At 41.4% G+C, this 18,567-nt stretch overlaps 1 protein-coding gene across 3 annotated transcripts in view; it reads left to right on the top strand.

The window, feature by feature from the left end:
* Positions 1-18,567, top strand: part of BAIAP2L1 (BAR/IMD domain containing adaptor protein 2 like 1) — a 99,723-nt gene that overhangs the window by 20,275 nt on the left and 60,881 nt on the right. For all 3 annotated transcript variants that reach the window (XM_034988370.1, XM_034988369.1, XM_034988371.1), the window contains exons 2-3: positions 4,173-4,248; positions 8,603-8,689. In XM_034988370.1, the coding sequence (XP_034844261.1) occupies positions 4,173-4,248; positions 8,603-8,689 (163 nt within the window). The remainder of the gene's footprint in view (positions 1-4,172; positions 4,249-8,602; positions 8,690-18,567) is intronic.

Genomic DNA, 18,567 nt, shown 5'->3' with positions numbered 1-18,567 from the left:
CCATAAATCCATGGTGTAAAGGCTTGAAAAAAGACTTAGCAGTTGACAAAAGGCCTAAGAAAATCTGGAGTGATAGAAAATGGACAGAGGAGTTGTAGCTGCCTTAAGAAAATGTAAAGAATCTGCAGTGGGAGGGCGCCTGGGTGGCTCAGTTGGTTAAGCGACTGCTTTCGGCTCAGGTCATGATCCTGGAGTCCCGGGATCGAGTCCCGCATCGGGCTCCCTGCTCAGCAGGGAGCCTGCTTCTCCCTCTGACCCTCACCCCTCTCATGTGCTCTCTCTCTCTCATTCTCTCTGTCTCAAATAAATAAATAAAATCTTTAAAAAAAAGAATCTGCAGTGGGAGAACTGACAAGGGCTGAGCCATTCACCCCCGGAGGCTGAGGAGCAGTCCCACAGAAGCTGGGGATGGAGGGGACACCCAGGGCTGGAGTAGGAGTTACACAAGTTGGTTGAACTGCCAGTTTCCCCTTCCTACCCCAACCACCAATACTACCAGCAGCTCCCTCTGCCTGGCGGACTGGAGATTTAATCTTAGGGTATATTGAATCAGAGGAGTTCTCGATGTGGAAACACCAGCAGGAGGGAATAAACCTTGGAGGAGAGAGCAGGAGAGTTCAGTAAAAACCAGCCCAGTAAACTGTGGAATTCCCAACCCACTCCCCTTCCTGATGGGGAAAGCTGACCACCTGGTGACTGCCTCCTCCCCTGCCCTTCATAGAAAATGAGAAACTTCTCTGAAGAGACTCAGTGGACCCTGGTTACTGTCACAGGGCCAGTTTCTCTATAGCTGACTTGTCCAGTCACTCCTAATGAAGCCTGCTAGTCAGCAACCACCCTGTGTATACACCCACACCCACAAGCTTCCAGCCAGCATTTTAGGGCTTTACTTTTAAATACGAACTGGTGATCAGGGATCACCAGATGTTTGATGAAAGCTTCCAACACAAAAGATAGATGGATACCGAACAATGAAAAGAAATAATCAGGAGATAATATAGGGAACTGGAAGAAAATGACAAAAAAATATTACTTTCAGTTTATTCAAATTAGAGACAATATTACATTCACAAAACAAGAATAGGATGCTTTTATTTTTTTAAATTTATTTATTTGACAGAGAGCACAAGTAGGCAGAGCAGCAGGCAGAGGGAAAGGGAGAAGCAGGCTCTCCACCGAGCAGGGAGCCTGATGCGGGGCTTGATCCCAGCACCCCGGGATCATGACCCAAGCTGAAGGCAACCGCTTAACCGACTGAGCCACCCAGGCGCCCCAAGAATAGGATGCTTTTAAAAAGGAATAACCAGTGGCGCCTGGTTGACTTGGTTGGTTAAGCATCCAACTCTGAGTTTCAGCTCAGGTCTAGACCTCATGGGTCGTGGGATTGAGCCTTGCATTGGGCTCTGCGCTCAGTGGGGAGTCTGCTTGAAGTTTCTCTCCCTCTGCCCCTCCCCCTGCTCTCATGCTCACTTGGTGCCCCCTCCCCCATGCTCACTTGCTCCCTCTCAAATCCTCAAGAAAAACGGGGGCGGAAGGGGATAACTAAAACTCTGAAAGAGCCCTAATTAAAAATACAGTATCAAAAGTTTTTTTTAAAAAAACAGGGGCGCCTGGGTGGCTCAGTTGGTTAAACGACTGCCTTCGGCTCAGGTCACGATCCTGGAGTCCCGGGATTGAGCCCCACATCGGGCTCCCTGCTCGGCAGGGAGTCTGCTTCTCCCTCTGACCCTCCCCCCTCTCATGTTCTCTCTCTCATTCTCTCTCTCTCTCTCAAATAAATAAAATCTTTAAAAAAAAAAAAAATGGGGGCGCCTGGGTGGCTCAGTCAGTTAAGCGCCGGACTCTTGGTTTCAGCTCGGGTCATGAGATCCAGCCCCACATGGGCTCCATGCTCAGTGAGGAGTCTGCTTGAAATTCTGTCTCTCCTCCCTCTGCCCTTCCCTGCTCTTGGCACGCACTCTCTTCCTCCCTCTCCCCAAAATCTTAAAAAATGAAATAACTTCACATTCCAACTCTTTTATTATGTTATCTGTCAGAGATGGGGGAACAAAAAGTGGAAAAGTAAAATGATTAGAGAAGAAATCAGGATATGTAAAATCCTTGTCAGAATTCCAGAAAGTAAGGAGAGATAAGAAACATTTAAAATAGATTTTTCAGACCTAAAGGACATAATTTTTTTATATGGAAGAGGTGTATCAAGTGCCCAGTAAAATAAATGAACAAAGTCCCACACTGAGACAGACCGTTACGTGGTGTACAGGGCTTCCAGAAATAAGCATCCCCCTACCAAAGTCCTATACAAAGGAAGAAGAAATGACGGCTGACTTCTCAATAGCAAAACTGGATGTTAAAAATAGTGTAGCAATTATCTTTAAAATTCTAAGGGAGAATCACTTGAGCTTTGTAATACTCTACCCAGCGAAATATCAGTCAAATGTCAAGGTAAAGATAATTTCAGACACATGGGGACTCAAATTTACTCTTATGCATCATTTCTTAGGTTGTTCTTGGAGAATGATCTCCAGCAAATAGGAATAAAGAAAGAGGAAGGTGTGGAGTCCAGTTAATGAGAGCTCTAACACAAGGGATCAAGAAGGGGACATGCAAGGGTAACGGCGTGGCAGGGACAGTCAGGCCAGACTGAGCAAGAGGACGGAGAGTCCTTGGAGGAAGTTCTGGGGGGAAAATGGAATAGAAGATTAGCTGACAACTTTGTGCATTTGAAAAATACTGATAGACTTCTGCTAGGTGTGATAGAGCATGTGGAAAAATTTAAGGTGGATTCATGGAAAACTAAGCTGGGAGGAGGGGGATGAAATGATTGTTAATCCCAGGAGAAACAAAGACTGTACCAAGAAAGGAAACATAATCCTTAATACATTCCTTGTATTGTATATTTACAGAGTCATAATAAACCCTGACTATCAACTTACCAGGAAATTGCCGTTTACTTATATAGGAAGGATTGAAGTAGGGAAAGTGGGGTGGTGTGGAGAGCTGAGCTCTCATCTACTGTGGTAGAAAGCCAGTAGTTATCATTCAAAATTGAAAAATCAAGAATATTATCCCAAACTATGGTAATAAATACAAGAATAACAGCTTAGTTGAAAGTGCTCTTGGGAGTAAGTTAAGATTTGAGGGAAGGTTGAGCCAGGAGTTGTTTTTCATGATAAGCCTTTATCACTGTTTGATAAAATAAGAGTTACTGTGTTCTCTCTGTACTGATTTATAAAGGAGAAACTTTATCCTGCAGAGTATGTATATCAAGTATCTGCCCCTTTGAATGTTGGGTATTTTTCATTCTTTTTATTGCCTGGCCCTCTGCAAACAGGTTCACATTTTGAGAGGGGGTAAGGAGACTTGAGTGGTCGATCTGGAATGATTAATACTGTGAAGCTCATTATTTGTAGGTGGAGCAAATACGTTCAGTCGCCATGTGTTCTGAGTCAAGAGGTTAGAGCCCCACAGGAATGATCTATTGTCTCTACTTTGATTTAGGATATTTTAAGTTTGATCAAATAATTGCCTGTCTTAGTACTTATTGTAGCATTTGTCTCTATGTTTATGACTTTCTAGTGCCACAGGAATGACACTTTTAAAAATGAAAACCATGACATTTGCACAGCTATGGCATCATGAAATCCATGAGAGGGAAACCAGGCCTTCCCATCTACTGTGTGCACAGGACCTACCACTCGGTGGTTAATAGCTAAGTACTTAATGAATAAACAAGATCTCTTAGAAATTTCTGTTCAATTGATCACCAAAACATGGCTCATATAATTAAGTTCCGATCATGTGCACCTGTTTTTAACATTAGCCTGACAGCCATTAACCTGCTTAAACCCCAAAGGGAGCATCGGCTTCTGGGCCCGTAGCCCCTGGGTGTGCTTTGTAGGTATGCATATCTGCCACTTGCTACATTGCAGTAGGTTCTAGGCAGCCCTTGGGCAATGGAAACCTGCCGGGATTACGTGCCTTGCTGGTGCAGGGACCCTGTTCCATCCGTAAGGAAATATGTGCTCTCCATTATTTTGAAATAAACGTTCATGGCTTTGTAGACTCTACTGTCAAGCATACATAGGTATCCCAGGCTATGTAGTGGTAACATCTAAAGATTTTTTGATCTACTGTTTGCTTATTTTATTAATTTGTTTTGTTTTATTTGTCAGAATGTTATGGAACAGTTCAATCCTGGGCTACGAAATTTAATAAACCTAGGAAAAAATTATGAAAAAGCTGTTAATGGTAAGTCTCTTTTCTAAATTTATAAATATAGTGCACATATAAAAACCAGTAAATATTTTAATTATTTTGAAGTGCTTAATAGTGAATTTTTAAAGTGTCTTTAAGTTGATAGAAATTATTTACATTTAATTCTATGGAAGTTTGCAACGATAGGATATTGGTGTATTTGAAATGAATAAATGGAATCATAGACTTATAAGTGATGCATTTTAATGATCAAATCATGGTTATTGACATGACTCGTATTTTATATCATTGCCGTCAGTAGGCTTTCCACTTGGCAAACCAAATTCTTTGTGAACTAGTATGTACTTAAAATATTTGTTAGTATCTTGTAGCAGAGGAATTGTTCTCTTTATATAGAAGAGTTTCTTGCCTTTGGGTGCATAACTTTTGATAGTGATATGAACAAATTTTTAACCTGAATGGAAAAACATCTAAATTAAAGGTTGAACTTAGATTCTCATTTCAAAATGAGCTCTTCCTATAAAATGAATTCAAGCATTGGCTTTTGCCTCTCTTTTGTGAACCAGACTTGTTTGCTAGTTTCAGGAGGTTTCATTGAGAAAGCTGACATGCATCTACACATGCATTTCCCTCCTAAAAGGTGAATGTTATCAATGATCACCTTAAAAACTTGAGATGCTAATAATCACCAGATTCTAACATGGTCAAAACAATTCTCCTTATGTAACAAGTGTCACCCCCAAAATATTCAGACCCCAGTTTCACCCTCTACCCTGGTTCACTAAGACCACCAATAACATGAGTAGAAAATTTAGTTTCCAATGGTTTTAGATCAAGTTTTGTGTCTTTTATATATCTCTTTTCTCCCTTTCACCATGGCCCGCCTTTGGCTGCTCCCTCTTGAGATTTTGAAAATAAACCCATGACCTTACACACCCGCAGCATAAGCATGCCCCAGGAAAAGGCGGTATGGTAGCTGGAGTTTGGATGACAGGTGCCCAGTTGTCATAGTCCTGGAAAAGTAAAGTGCTTATTTACTTTCTTCTGCATCTCTGTGCTATTTGCCAGACATTTTCAGCACTGGGAAATCCTCCCTCATCCCCCAAGCAGTATCAGTGACTTCTGTAGGTAACCCCTCACCCCTTCAAAGAGCAGGAAGGAGACTTGTTTTAGAATTCTTGCACAGCTGCCTCTCCCTTGATGACTGCTTAGTCACAGGGCCACAAAGTCATTGCCTTAGATGCCCTGTGAAGGAAATCACCATGACCTGCAGTGGGTTTTTTTCTTTCTAGCACTTGCTGTCTCTCTGAGGCAGAGTTTTATAAGGTGACTCAGGGACCTGCCAGCCCCTTAGTCTCTTGCTAACAAGGCTTCTCCCCAAAGGGACTATTCTGCACTTCTAAAGTATTTCCAGTATTTTTGGCAGGCCATCTGTTTTTTTTCTGAAGCCATTGAGAAATCGAGATGAATTGGTAAAGTCCTTGGTAAGAATTTGTGGCATAGTTTAGGATGCCAGATGTGCAGTCAACACTTAGGTCGTAAATCAGGACAACATGCACAGCTAACAAAGAGCATGGAATGAGCTGTGTCACAGGAATTTGAGTAGTGGAGGTTGGTGGGGAACGGAGCAGGCAGTGGGCCTTGTAGGAGCTCTGCTAGCTGACAGACGTTAGGTTTCAGGCAGAAAAGACCGCATCCAAGCCAAGATCTGAGGTCCACACTGCCATGGGTGGGAAGCTGTTGGGGAATAATAAAATACAGCGTGGAGTAGGGTCAGGTTATGAATGCATTTGAATGCAGCATCAGTTACCTATTGTCACATAATCAAGTGTCCCTAAACTTGGTGGCTTAAGACAACAATAGTTTATCATTTCTCAAGGTCTTGTAAAGGTAGTGCAGTTCTCTAGCCCCCAGGGACTCAATCCTGCAGCTGTAGTCAGCAGGGGCACTGGACTCCCTCCCTCCCAGGGACAGAGCAGGCTGTTCGAAGAGTGCAAATCCCTGTGAGAGTTATGCTTGCTGGCACCCCATTGGCCAAGGCAAGTCAGATGACCAAGCCACCCATCAGTGTATAGACAGCTACCGAGGTTGGGAATTCTGGGAGGTGCGGTTTATGGAAGGCCATTACTGTACAAATCTATCGTGAACTCTCTGGAGTGTGGGCTTACGCTATGGGCAGTGGAGGCCATTAAAAGTTTTTGAGCAGAGTTTTAACCTAATGAAATCATATTTTAAGGAAGAGTTATCTGGTAGAAGTATATAAATTAGATTGAATTGATTGGTCAACCACTAAAATAGAACAAATATGCTTTGTTCTTAAAACAGTAAGTGATAGAAAATCTCTTAATGTAGTCACAAAGGGGATGGCAAAATTATGAGAATATTGTTTGATTCTTTATTAAGTTCTGGATAAATTATATAGTTTTTAAAGTTAATTCCACTTTATCGTAAAAGCAAGGGAATTTTACCATTCTGAGGTTAGTTTTAAAAACATAAATCATCCGTTAATGAAAAATTTCAACATAATGCGTGAATGCAAACCAAAAATTTTGTTTATATATTGTGTAAATCTGCATGCCATTCTCCCACCGATCTGCCTTTCAGCTTTATCAGTATCTTACAATTTAAAGTCTTCATATTAAAATATTACATGTATTAGCTTGACAGTTTATTGGCTACCAACCTTGTTTTTAGGTGGAGTCCTCTCTCTTTCAGTTCTAGCTGAGACCAAAGAGTCAAAAAGCACTATAATTTAGAACTGGGGAGTGACCTTAACTGCAGTTGTATGCGTACTCCCTCTGATTTGCCACTGACCTTGGGCATGTCCCCGCATATCTCCACTCCTTCATGAAACAGGGTGGGACTACCGCTGACCCACGTCTTCATGTTCTTGGGGAGATGAACTTAAGTAATGGCTTGGAAAGTCCACATAAATGCTACTTGTTATTGTTCTTATTTACAATTAAACTTTAAGGTTATTCTCAGATTTATGAAATAACTGTATAATAGAGCGTGGTACAGTTGTTAAACTTGTACACATGTATAGTAAACGCCGTAACTTCTGTAATATTTTAACTCAACAAGAAAGGCTAAAATGAATGAATTTGCCATGAAAATACTACTTTTTTGGCCAGTAATACCTTCAGCTGGACTTGTACCTAATTTGTTCTGTGGACCTCCCACCCTTTTTATATTTGAAATGCCTTTTTAATTCACCATTTTAAAACAATACCCATTATAAAATTGGGGCAAAGCAGTTGGCATGGCCTCTGGTTTTCTTTGCAGTAAAAGGAAAGGAATCTTAGAGATCCCTAAGGGCTCTTTTAGCTCCAAAATTCTGTATTCTTCAAAGTTAGTCTTTGAAGTAAAATAAATTTTCTTCAAAATCACCCTAAATAGGCTAGGTCTTGTTAAAAAGCCTGCTTGTTGTAAAGTGAAAGGAATCCGTATTAATAGCTTCCATTTGTTTGTTCAGTGCTCACGCTATTAGGACATTTTATAGATGACCATCCTTTGTTTCAGAAAGGACAGCTACCTTGCCCAAGGAGGTCATGTCATTAGAAGTAAAAGTAGAATTCAAACCCAGGTCTCTCTTGCCCCCAGTTCCCCTCCCCAGAGAAAAAGAAAGGAAAAGAAAAATCAAAAAGAAATTTTTGTACCTTATAATTTAGTCATCAGAATCAATTTGAAAGGAGAGAGATTATTTTTAAGATGATTAGAATCCAATTTCTACAGAAATAAAAGTTCCCCTTGTCTCTGCCAAAAAGGTGGTGGGGGGAGGATAGAACCTTCACTTTTCAGGTAATTCTGTTGTGTTTTTAGGATGATAACGTATTTCAAATTTCATAGATTTTCCCCCTGACAACAAATATATTATTGGTTGTGGCTCAGAATACCTTTTTCAATAGAAAGAAAAAAAAAAAAAGAAAAGCCATTGAAAGACCAGGTTCCTGGGCCACCGCATACAAGTTCTTTTAACTAATTAATGTTGCAGACCCGTATAGCTATAGAATAACCATCTGAGAAGAGATTTCTTGTGGAAGTGGATGTGTTTGTAGCCCTAGTTTGATGTTGAAAACATATCCACTCTGGCAGGGCCTTTTCTGGACTTCCAGAGCCTGCTGTTGAAGGTTCCCCAGGTCTGGTCTAAGGTGAGGATCCTATAGGGTTTTCCACCCAGTGGAGGCCTCTGAGAGTGCAGTGGAGGGACCTCTGCCCCCGGCACAGCTATTAAGCGCAAGCCCTGCCTTCTGAGAGCCACCCTTGGCACAGCCCAAACCTTCCTGTAGCCAGAAGGGACTGAGGGATATTTGGAAGCAAACCTCCATGGCACTTCCTCTTCTCTTTGTCTAAGTGATGACTTTTGTGTGTCACCTTCCCTGTCTAGCTATGATCCTTGCGGGGAAAGCCTACTACGATGGAGTGGCCAAGATTGGTGAGATTGCCACCGGGTCCCCCGTGTCAACAGAGCTGGGTGAGCTGAGCGTCCACTATATACAAACGCAAGTTGAGCTGGTTGCACGGCCTTTCCTCCTGTGAGCCCTTGTGAGAATACATGACGCAGCCCAAAGCCAGACAGTAAGAAGAGCTAGCCCGGTACTCCAGTGTGTTCACTTTTGGAACGATTGAGTTTGCTGTGGTCTGTCGAAAGTGGAGGCTTAGTTAGAGGGCAGGCCAAGGCCAGTGGCTGGCCTCCCTGCTCCCTAGGAATTGGGCTTCTGCCTCTAAACTTGGGGCCCTAGCCCTTCCCCTTGGATCCCTGGGGCATGAAGCCCAGGGAGCTTTGACCTACATTCTTAAGGAGATGGGCACGGCGGGCCTCCTGACTCGGGCAGGAGTGCTTCCTGTGACTCACCTAGCAGAAAGTCAGACTCCTCTACGTCCTGCTCTTGGCTCTCGCTGCTTCCACAGTTGCTCTCCGTTGTGATTTTTCCGGTTTTGCTGGTATGAATTGATCTCCTGTGCACAGGAGGAGGGCAGCCACACCCTCGGCACCACGAGCTGCCGAGGGAATCTGGGTTTCTGTTTACAGACTCCGTTCACTCCTCCTAAGGGTGGAAAAGTCACTGTTTTTCCTTTTCTAATAGCCCCACACATAACAATCATTTTTAAATCTTGAATAAAGGATGAATATGTTTTATTTTAAATAAATGTTTTATTTTACAAAGGGTAAGATTTCTGGCTTCAAAATATTTGTCATAATTTGAAATGTTCAGAATAGCAGAGGAAAATATTGGTAAAGTTGTGTGTATTTAAAGAAAAGTCTTTCTCTAATTAATAAGCAGAAAGGGAAGCTAGGGGTGGGGGGGGCTTGTAGGATTCAAATAATTCACATCATTTCTATATAAAGTGTCTTAAGGGTTTTCAAGATTGTTTGGAGAACTCTTACCTGACCCATAGAAGTGGAGGAACAAATTCAAGGTGTGATAACAGTGCTGGGGTTGGGGGCTGGGCTGCAGGATGTAGAGTGGAACTGGGCGCTCAGGAACATTCTCTGACAACTTCGGTTCTTGGAGAGTTTGTAAAGAGTCTTGAAACCTAAGCCTGAAGTGATGTCGTGTGATGAATAAGTCCGTACTACTCTATTTAATAGAATCAGTTACATGCAGACGTTTTTCAAAGCCCTGACTTGTGTTCTGTTGGTTCCGTCACTTGTGCGTGTTCTGGCAAGGGATGGACTCTAGAAACTCTGTCCTCAGCAGAGTCAGTTTAATAAAATACACACTGCATTGTGTAGACAGAAGCAGATAGTAAAACTTACTGGGATGATGGAGATGATTAGAGGTTTCCAAAAATAGGATTAAATTAAAAAGAAACATCCTATTTGTGTCAGGCGCCACGGGAAAATGTATGACCCCTACGTCAAACCATATGGTGCTCTGATTCACCATCATTCAGTTTGCCTTTTTAATGTTTTATGGTTCTTGCCACTGTTTATTTTTTTTATTTTTTTATTTTTTTAAGATTTTTTTATTTATTTGAGACAGAGAGAATGAGAGAGAGAGAGCACATGAGAGGGGGGAGGGTCAGAGGCAGAAGCAGGCTCCCTGCCGAGCAGGGAGCCCGATGCGGGACTCGATCCCGGGACTCCAGGATCATGACCTGAGCCGAAGGCAGTCGCTTAACCAACTGAGCCACCCAGGCGCCCCTCTTGCCACTGTTTAAATAAGATTTCTGTTCCACACCTTACTTTAGTCAGCTGTAAATTCATAACCTTGAATCAGCTATTTCCACAGCAACCGTGTTGTTGTAAACACAGGCTGAAAACTTCTTCAGTTTCAGTGAGGAAAATATGTTGCAGTGGCGAAATTTCTTTCATGTGGACATGCGTTTTATTTGGAGGGAATGGAAATAACTTCTGTGTTTTATTTTTGTTTCAAGTTGTCTTTTTCGCTTATATTCACCATGTTATATAGTTAGTAATTTTCTGCTCATCTGCAGCAATTCCACAATCAAGTGCCATCCTAGCAAGCGTTGCTTTCGGAGGCCTACTGTTTAACTTGTTCTCATGTGCCTGGTTTTTTATTTTGTTTAAAGTGTAGACTAAAATATACCCTATGTCTGTTTAAATTCCCTATTTGAAAGGCTAATGAATTCATAGAAGAAAGAGACCTAAGGTAGATTGTATTTCTCTCATTTTTCAAGGAGGTGTTATTGTCTAATTACTGACTTCTGATGTTGGTATTCATAACTTTATTATGAAACATTATAAATCCCATCTGATAAGACTGAAGGGGCATTTCATATGTGAAGATCATGAATCAATTCAAAATTTTCATTCCTGAAGAGTATTGTCTCTGAAAAACCTTTGTGTGTGTCCCTCCCCCACCCAAACCCCAGCAAATCCTAGTTTGAAAATTTTCAGTTTAAAAATTTTGCTCAGGAAGGAAGTGAAAGGGATGCTGAAAAATTCTTATTTCTAAATCTGAGATTACAAGAGTAGTTTTCATTTTAATGTTGAATTCAGATATTTTTTAATGTTGCTGTAGGACAACCTTTCTTATTTTATATACTTTTTTACATGAAATTTCTGTTACATTTATTCTGATACTTTTGTACTTTGGAAAGTAGGTGAAGAAAATATCCTCTAGGTAAAATATTGACCTAATTCATAGAAATTTGCTGTGAGGATTCTACTTGGAAAACCTGGCCAAATGTATTATGAGTGTTAGAGTGGCAGAACTGAGCATTTCAGTGTCTCTTCTCACTTTAGGGGGAAAAAAGGAGCTAAAAGCTGGAGGAAAAAGTGATTTACCTTTTGCTTATTTTATACTTGTCATTTGGATTGGCATCTATTAAGACAGAGCTGTAGCTCTGCCATTTCTGATTGCTGTGGGTGTTTCCATTTAGATATCCCTCCTAACACATCAGCTCACCAAATGCTATGTGAATAATTCTAAGATGCTTTTGCCTAAAAGTAACAAATACCCAATTAATAGTGGCTTAGGCATTAAGGATGTTCATTAACCCACATAAAAAGGCCAGGAGTAGCAGATTCCTGGTGAGGTAATGATTACTAAGAACTCAGGTTCCTTCTCTCCTCCTTCTCATCCTCAAGCCCAACTCATGGTACTGAGATGGCTGCCATTGCTAGTCTTAGACATCACATCCTCTCTCCTCCCATTGTATCCAAAAGCAGGAAGGGGAATTTCTTCTCAGTTGTGCCCTTTACCAAGGAGGAAACCTTTCCCCAGCAGCCCCAGCACACACATCCTCTCATGTCTCATGACCCTGCAGCCAGAGAGCTTTCCCCAGCATGGTTAGCCAAGGAATACAGCTGAGGGAGAGAGGACATAGCTGTTAGGAGGACATCTGATGACGCCACCACATCCGGCAGCTCTGGTATCAAAGGTCTTGTTTCAGCAATTTTCAATGAAAGGACTGGACTTACACAGATGTCCTCACTTTAGCTGTGCCTCAGACTGCGTACGCTTCTGGCGTTCTGTGTCTCTGAGTGGGATTCTGTTTTTCTCCCACGGGGTGTGGTTTCACTAGCGTGTGTATACTTCAGACATTATGATTGTTGCTTCTCCTGGACACTTGCCGTTTCTTCTGAAAACCATAGCCATCCTTTGCAATCTATTCCTATTTGGGAAGTGGGACTCCACGCACAGAAGAAGAGTTAGGGATTTGGGAGTCGTTTCTGTTTTTCTGCCCTTTTGTTTTTCTTTTCAGCCTTTGGGTGACTTGTAATCATGAACTCTGAGGTGCATTTTCTCTGCCTCTGCTACTTCCCTTTCTTTCCTCCTCTCTTCTTCCTCTCTGCCCATGTGTCTGTGTGACCTCACAGCCTCAATTTTGAAAACTGGGGGACCAGAGAAAAAACATCACCTGTAATTTTACCACTTTGTCACCACTATATTCTTTTCTGGTCTTTTCTTCCCTTGAGGATGCTCGTATATAGCATGCCTCCCAGCAAACGTCAGGTGCTGGCTCTGCCAGACACAGGGCGCAGCCCCTGATGGGTGTCGTTTCATCTCATAGGCCCAACGGCCCTATGAGTTGGGTGTAGGCACTTTCACTCTCTCTGACTTGCAGATAAGACCTGGAAGGGAAGGGTGTGCCTTAGATCACACAGTTGATAATAGGTGGTTTGACCTTAGAATCGGAGTTCCTCATCTCTGCATTATACCAGACTTCACCTAGGCAAAGGGAAAAAGAGCCAGCCAGCCAAGAAGGGGCCATTGAAGAGGAAGAAGATGGGAACCCCACGATGGGGACCTTTTCAAGAGGGTGATGAGCAGGAAGCTGAGTGTCAGTGGCCAAAGACAGCAGAGAGGCTGACAGTTGTGATGAGAGGTCACTGGTCCCCTTGGAAAGGGTGGTGGTTTCACTAGGGTGCTGACCATTAATGCCAGGTGTTACGTTACAGGGTTAGGAAGGACGGAGATTACAGAGAGGTTTACATATATACATATATGTGTGTATGTGTTTATGTAAATGTAAAATGTATATGTATACGTAAAACCTGTTATACAATAACAGCATATGCGGCTCTTACCAGTATTGCTTGACTTGTGTGCTTGTACTGCTGTGCTTCAGACAGAGACTCCAGTCTCATTAAGTGCCTGCCTGCTGTGTGTCATGTACTTCAGACATTGCCTCAGCTCATCCCCGGGAGCCTCGTGGATGAACTTTTCCTTAGTGATCCGCAGGGTGGGCAGTAACCCAGGGTTTCCTTGATGTGGCTAATAGGCCCTAAGGGTAAACTTGGCGGTCCCCTTCTTCCGCATGGCGGGGAGAGGGAGAGCCTCCACGGGCAACCACATTGGGTCCTGTGTCCCTGACTGTGTGCTCTGCAGCCAAGCCAGACAGAACAAGGGTTGTAAGAGTCGGTGACCCCTAGAGAGTGTGGTAGGGGGCATCGGTGTCATGTGAGTCATAGAGCTTCCCCCAGCCCCAACTGAAGCACAGGAAAGATCCTGTGACCTAGGACGAGGAGGCCAGGCTGAATTTTATTTCCCCTTGAGACCCTGGCGATAGCATGCTGCCAGACACCTAAGAGATGCTCAGTGTGGTTTGCATTGTCACTTCGCTGCTGTCAACTTGTGTGACTCTGGGTGACACTGCATGTCGGTGAGCCAGTTGGCATTCCTGCAGGGGATGATGGCGACACCTTCTGGGTTGTTTGAAGATGAGATAATGTGCCTTGTGGATTCTAAAGTTTCACAGACCAGGAAGATGCCTCTCTGTTGCCGCTTCATATAAGCACAAATATTTGGGAACTCAAAAACAGTACAATTGTTTTCACTGATGTTATTCTCTTCTGTAGAGTGTGTAAGCACATACATTTTCCTTGATTATTCCTAATCATGAACCAGTTTTTCAGTTCTCTCCATTGTATCTTTTTCAGTTTCATGAATCTATACTCTTACCTCCATTTTCTTCTTTCCACTTTTCTTCTTTCTGCTATCTTTGCCTCTGTCTTTGGGTTTACTCTGTTATTCTTTTTCTAAATTCTGAAACGATACATTTAACTCATTAATTTTACATTCCTCATTTTATTTTTAATTTTTGTTATTTTTTTAAGATTATTTGAGAGAGATCGGAGAGGGAGAGGGAGAAGCAGACTCGCCACTGAGCAGGGAGCCCTATATGGGGCTCAGTCCCAGGACGCTGAGATCATGACTTGAGCTGAAGGCAGACACTTAACTGACTGAGCCACCCAGGCACCTGCAGACCTCATTTTAGACGGCAGTGCAAGACCACAGAAATGACCACCATGCAGGTTAAAACCATTGAAAACCTTCTTAATAATCAATGCGGAAAATTAGGATTGTCCCATGACCTTTAAAAATGTTTGTCAAAAACACTAAAAATTCTCTTACTGTCAGTTATAAGTGTATAGGGAAATGAAAAAAATAGTAAAATTAGTATTTAGTACACAGTAATTTAAGGCATTAGAAACACTGGTAATTAAAGCATTTTTATTTATTTGTAAAAAAAGCTTGAGTGGTTTCAACGACACTTGTCTCCTCCGGTAACTCAAGATGTGGAATAGGCCTCTTCTGTGTGCTTTTGCAGATTGTCATGCTCTTTCCTAAGTTTGCATCAGCCTCCAGCATTTTATCCTTTGTGATTTCAATGGGATGAGATCTCCTGGAGAAGTCTTATACTGTGAAGTTTCCTTTGATGTCACTTTCTCTGAAACATCTTCATTCTTTTCATCACAACTACTTTGCTCATTGTGTTATTAAGTTTGGGCTTCACTCAGTTCTTGTGGCTGCACATCCAGAGTCTCCCAAAAGACCACAATGCCAACACTTCCAGCTCCTTTAACTCCGTTTACTCTTTTTTTTTTTTCTTTTTTAAGATTTTATTTATTTGTCAGAGAGACAGCAAGAGATGCACAAGCAGGGGGAGTGGGAGAAGGAGAAGCAGGCTTCCCGCAGAGCAGGGAGCCCGATGCGGGGCTCCATCCCAGGACTCTGGGATCATGACCTGAGCTTATGGCAGACGTTTAATGACTGAGCCACCCAGGTGCCTCCCATTTGATAAAATTCTTGTAAAATAATTAGAATTTAAAGCAGTAGAAATGCCTATTTTCTGTTTTACCCATACGAACAAAGGTAATTGTGCAGGTTTTGCAGGGTGAAGTGACTCAGACTTGATGGAAAATATTTTAATGTAAATATCCCAAATTTGTAAGTTTTTCTGTCTGAAGCTTGAAAAATAATAGCAATTTTTAATTTTCTGTATATCTGCCGGTTATACATCCTTCCCTCCAAAAACTCATATCCTGGTCATTTTCTCATGAAAATGAAAGGCTCTTTACAAATAGTCTGTTCTCCTATTGTAGAGAGTACTCAGAAACTGTGTCATTGCTTTTTCCAACTGCAATTGAAAGTAAAATATTCATGATTCAAGAGAAATACCCAGTTTTAGTCATTTTTATGTTAAATGCTCTAAGTCACTTGAAGATTACAGTAAGAATTAGCATATATTTTGAAGTCTCTTTCAAATTCATTTTGCTAAAGTATTCACCTTTTATTAGTTGTACCTTAACTGCAGGGGTGAGCAAACCAGAGCCAGAGGGCTGGCCAGCACCTATTTGTAAATATAATTTTATTGGAACCTGACCACACCCACTTTCTCACGTGTCGTCTGTGGCTGCTTTGAGGCCTACTGTGGCGGAGTTGAGTGGCTGCAGCAGAGAAGGTTGTCCCACAGGGCCTAACTCCTTACAGCCTGGCCCTTTACAGGCCTTTCTCCAAAGAAAAAGCAGTTCCTTACCACCTGCTAAGTGCTTGGGTTTCGCATACATTAACAACCACGCGGTATGTGCGCAAGAGTGCAAACACTTTGCCTTGTTGGGAAGAACTAACAAGCAAAGAGCCAGAAACCAGAGCTCTGTAGTCAGGACTGGTAGGTAAAATATTTTAATCCACTATATTGTTAAATAAGAAGTCACATGAAGACTTCATTGTCTGGGTGTGTGCTTGCAGTGCACAAGTAAATCTTTATCACATGTACACAGTTCACCTCAGGAACAGTCCTCATTTGAGAGGAAACTGAAATGTTTATAAAACTTCCAGTTTTGTCCCTAAATCAAGCAATGCTTATTTTAAAAACTTAGAAAATATTGAAAAAAGTAGAAAGGGAAAACAAAAATGGTCAGAGGAAAATGTTTTGGCAAAATACTTAAAAGAAAGTTTGAAATAGTTTTTTCATTTTTAAAGCATGGAAAAATAAAGCTCGTTCTCATCTATTTCTCAAGAAATAACGGGAGACTTTCTTTGGGGAGTTTACAGATTTGCTTTGAAGTTCTTACAGCTCAACATTACATAAATTTAGACTGTTATTTTGTTCCTGTTAGCTATTGCATTATTTTGAATCATTTATTAATTTGTTTGGCCCAGTTTCTTAAAATCTTCTGTTTGTGCCCAGTGTATCTCATCACCAAGAAACCTACAAAATCACAGGTTTGCTTTTGTTATTGATAGAATATTTATAGGTCATGGAATTTATTTTTTATTTTTATTTTTTTAGGTCATGTAACTTTAAGAAATACATTTGTTATAGTTTTGTTGATCTCAGAATCAGTCTTAGGTCTTAAAAATAGCAGAAAAAAGTATCTGAAATATCTTTAAAGAAATGTTATGAATTTACAGAAATATTGTAAGGATATTTCTAAGGTCTAAATAAAGTAAAAGAATTCATACCAGAATCGATGAGAGAGTTAAGTTGAGCCAAAGCAGTTATTATTTTTTTTTTTTTCTATTTTTTGGAAAGCAGGGGGAGGGGCAGAGGGAGAGGGACATGGGAGGCAGATTCTCCGCTGGTTGCCCCCGCCCCGGACGGTCCTTGATCTCACAACCCTGAGCGTATGACCTGAGCGGAAATCAAGAGTCAGATGCTTAACCAGCTGAGCCACGCAGGAGCCCCCAAAGTGGTTATTACTGACCAAAATCCCTCATCTTTTAGTTGCAGGTTAGGCTCACTTTAAAGAGATTAAAATCCTTCCCACAAAAATAAGAAGCAGTCAGTAGAGAATTTTATTTGCTTAACACAGTACCTGCTGTATGGCAGCTGCTGTTGTAAGCACCATACAGATTACTGACTCCACGCTCGTGATAGCCCTCTGCAGTGTGTGCTCTTATAATATGTCCATCTTAAAGATGAGGACGCTGGAGTTCAGAGAGTAACTTGCCGAGGCCACCCAGTTGGCTAGTTACCTGGATCCCAGGCAGTCTGCCAGTTATGCAAATTAATTTTCTGTGTATCAAAAAGGTGTGCTTTTTCTGACTTGCTCTATTTTATGGCAGTCAAGATTATCCTGTCCTGCTCGTTATAGTTTGGCAGATAAAAGGTTGTGTTAAATAGTGAGGCATCATGTAGTCTGAAACTGATTCAACGTGTAAGTCTGCATTTTGTGTTTTTATCAGATATTATGAGGATTTTCTATTTTGTACTTCAGAGCAGTTACAATTATTTAATTTCATTTTGAGATTTGGAAAAAGATTGTTCTGGAATTGTACATGTGACAAATGCCTTTGGACTTTGCCAAGTGACTTTTGTCATTTCAGTTTTCAAGTGGCAAATGCTCACTCAACACGTCTTTGTCCCTTTGGGAGCAAGAAAGATCTTAGCTATAGTAATTATAGAGAAAGATAGGCTTATAATTTATAAATAATTTATAAAATGTCTGTACACACCTACCATTTAAGTCCCCATATCCTAGGAATATTGTTTTTTTTGTTTTGTTTTTTTTGTTTTTAAGATTTTATATATTTTTTGACAGAGACAGCAAGAGAGGGAACACAAGCAGGGGGAGTGGGAGAGGGAGAAGCAGGCTTCCCGCTGAGCAGGGAGCCTGGTGCGGGGCTCGAACCCAGAACCCTGAGATCATGACCTGAGCCAAAGGCAGATGCTTAACGACTGAGCCACCCAGGTGCCCCAGAATATTGGTTTCTGTATAAATTCCTAAAACTTTAAGAGGAGGTTCTGTATTGTAAATTGTACTTCTTTACAAAAATTAAAAGAAAAGCATTCCTTTTCTTAGCTTTGAAGTAACCATATGTGCAAATGAAGTACTATAATTAGTAAAAACTAGAGATATAAAAGCTAAGTTGTCAAATCAAGATTAGTCAGTTTAACCTTTAATGCTTCCTGATTGCATGAAGGGCACATCCTGAATGTAAATCTGAAACATCATTGCCTGGTTTTCATAACTTTACTATACTTACCCATTCTCGTAAATTTTTGAATTTTGAAGTATGTGAAGAGAAAATTATTTTGTTTAAACCCAATTTTCACAATTATTCAAATTGGTCTTCTTGAAAGATAGCGTGTGCACTCTCAACCCAAGATGGAGAAGAGTATAGGAGCCCTTGTTCTCACGCTCTCAGCCAT

Source organism: Mirounga leonina, unplaced genomic scaffold (assembly GCF_011800145.1).
Source record: "Mirounga leonina isolate KUSES-001 unplaced genomic scaffold, KU_Mleo_1.0 Mir_454, whole genome shotgun sequence".
NCBI lineage: Eukaryota > Metazoa > Chordata > Mammalia > Carnivora > Phocidae > Mirounga > Mirounga leonina.
This window is presented reverse-complemented; position numbering and strand designations above follow the sequence as displayed.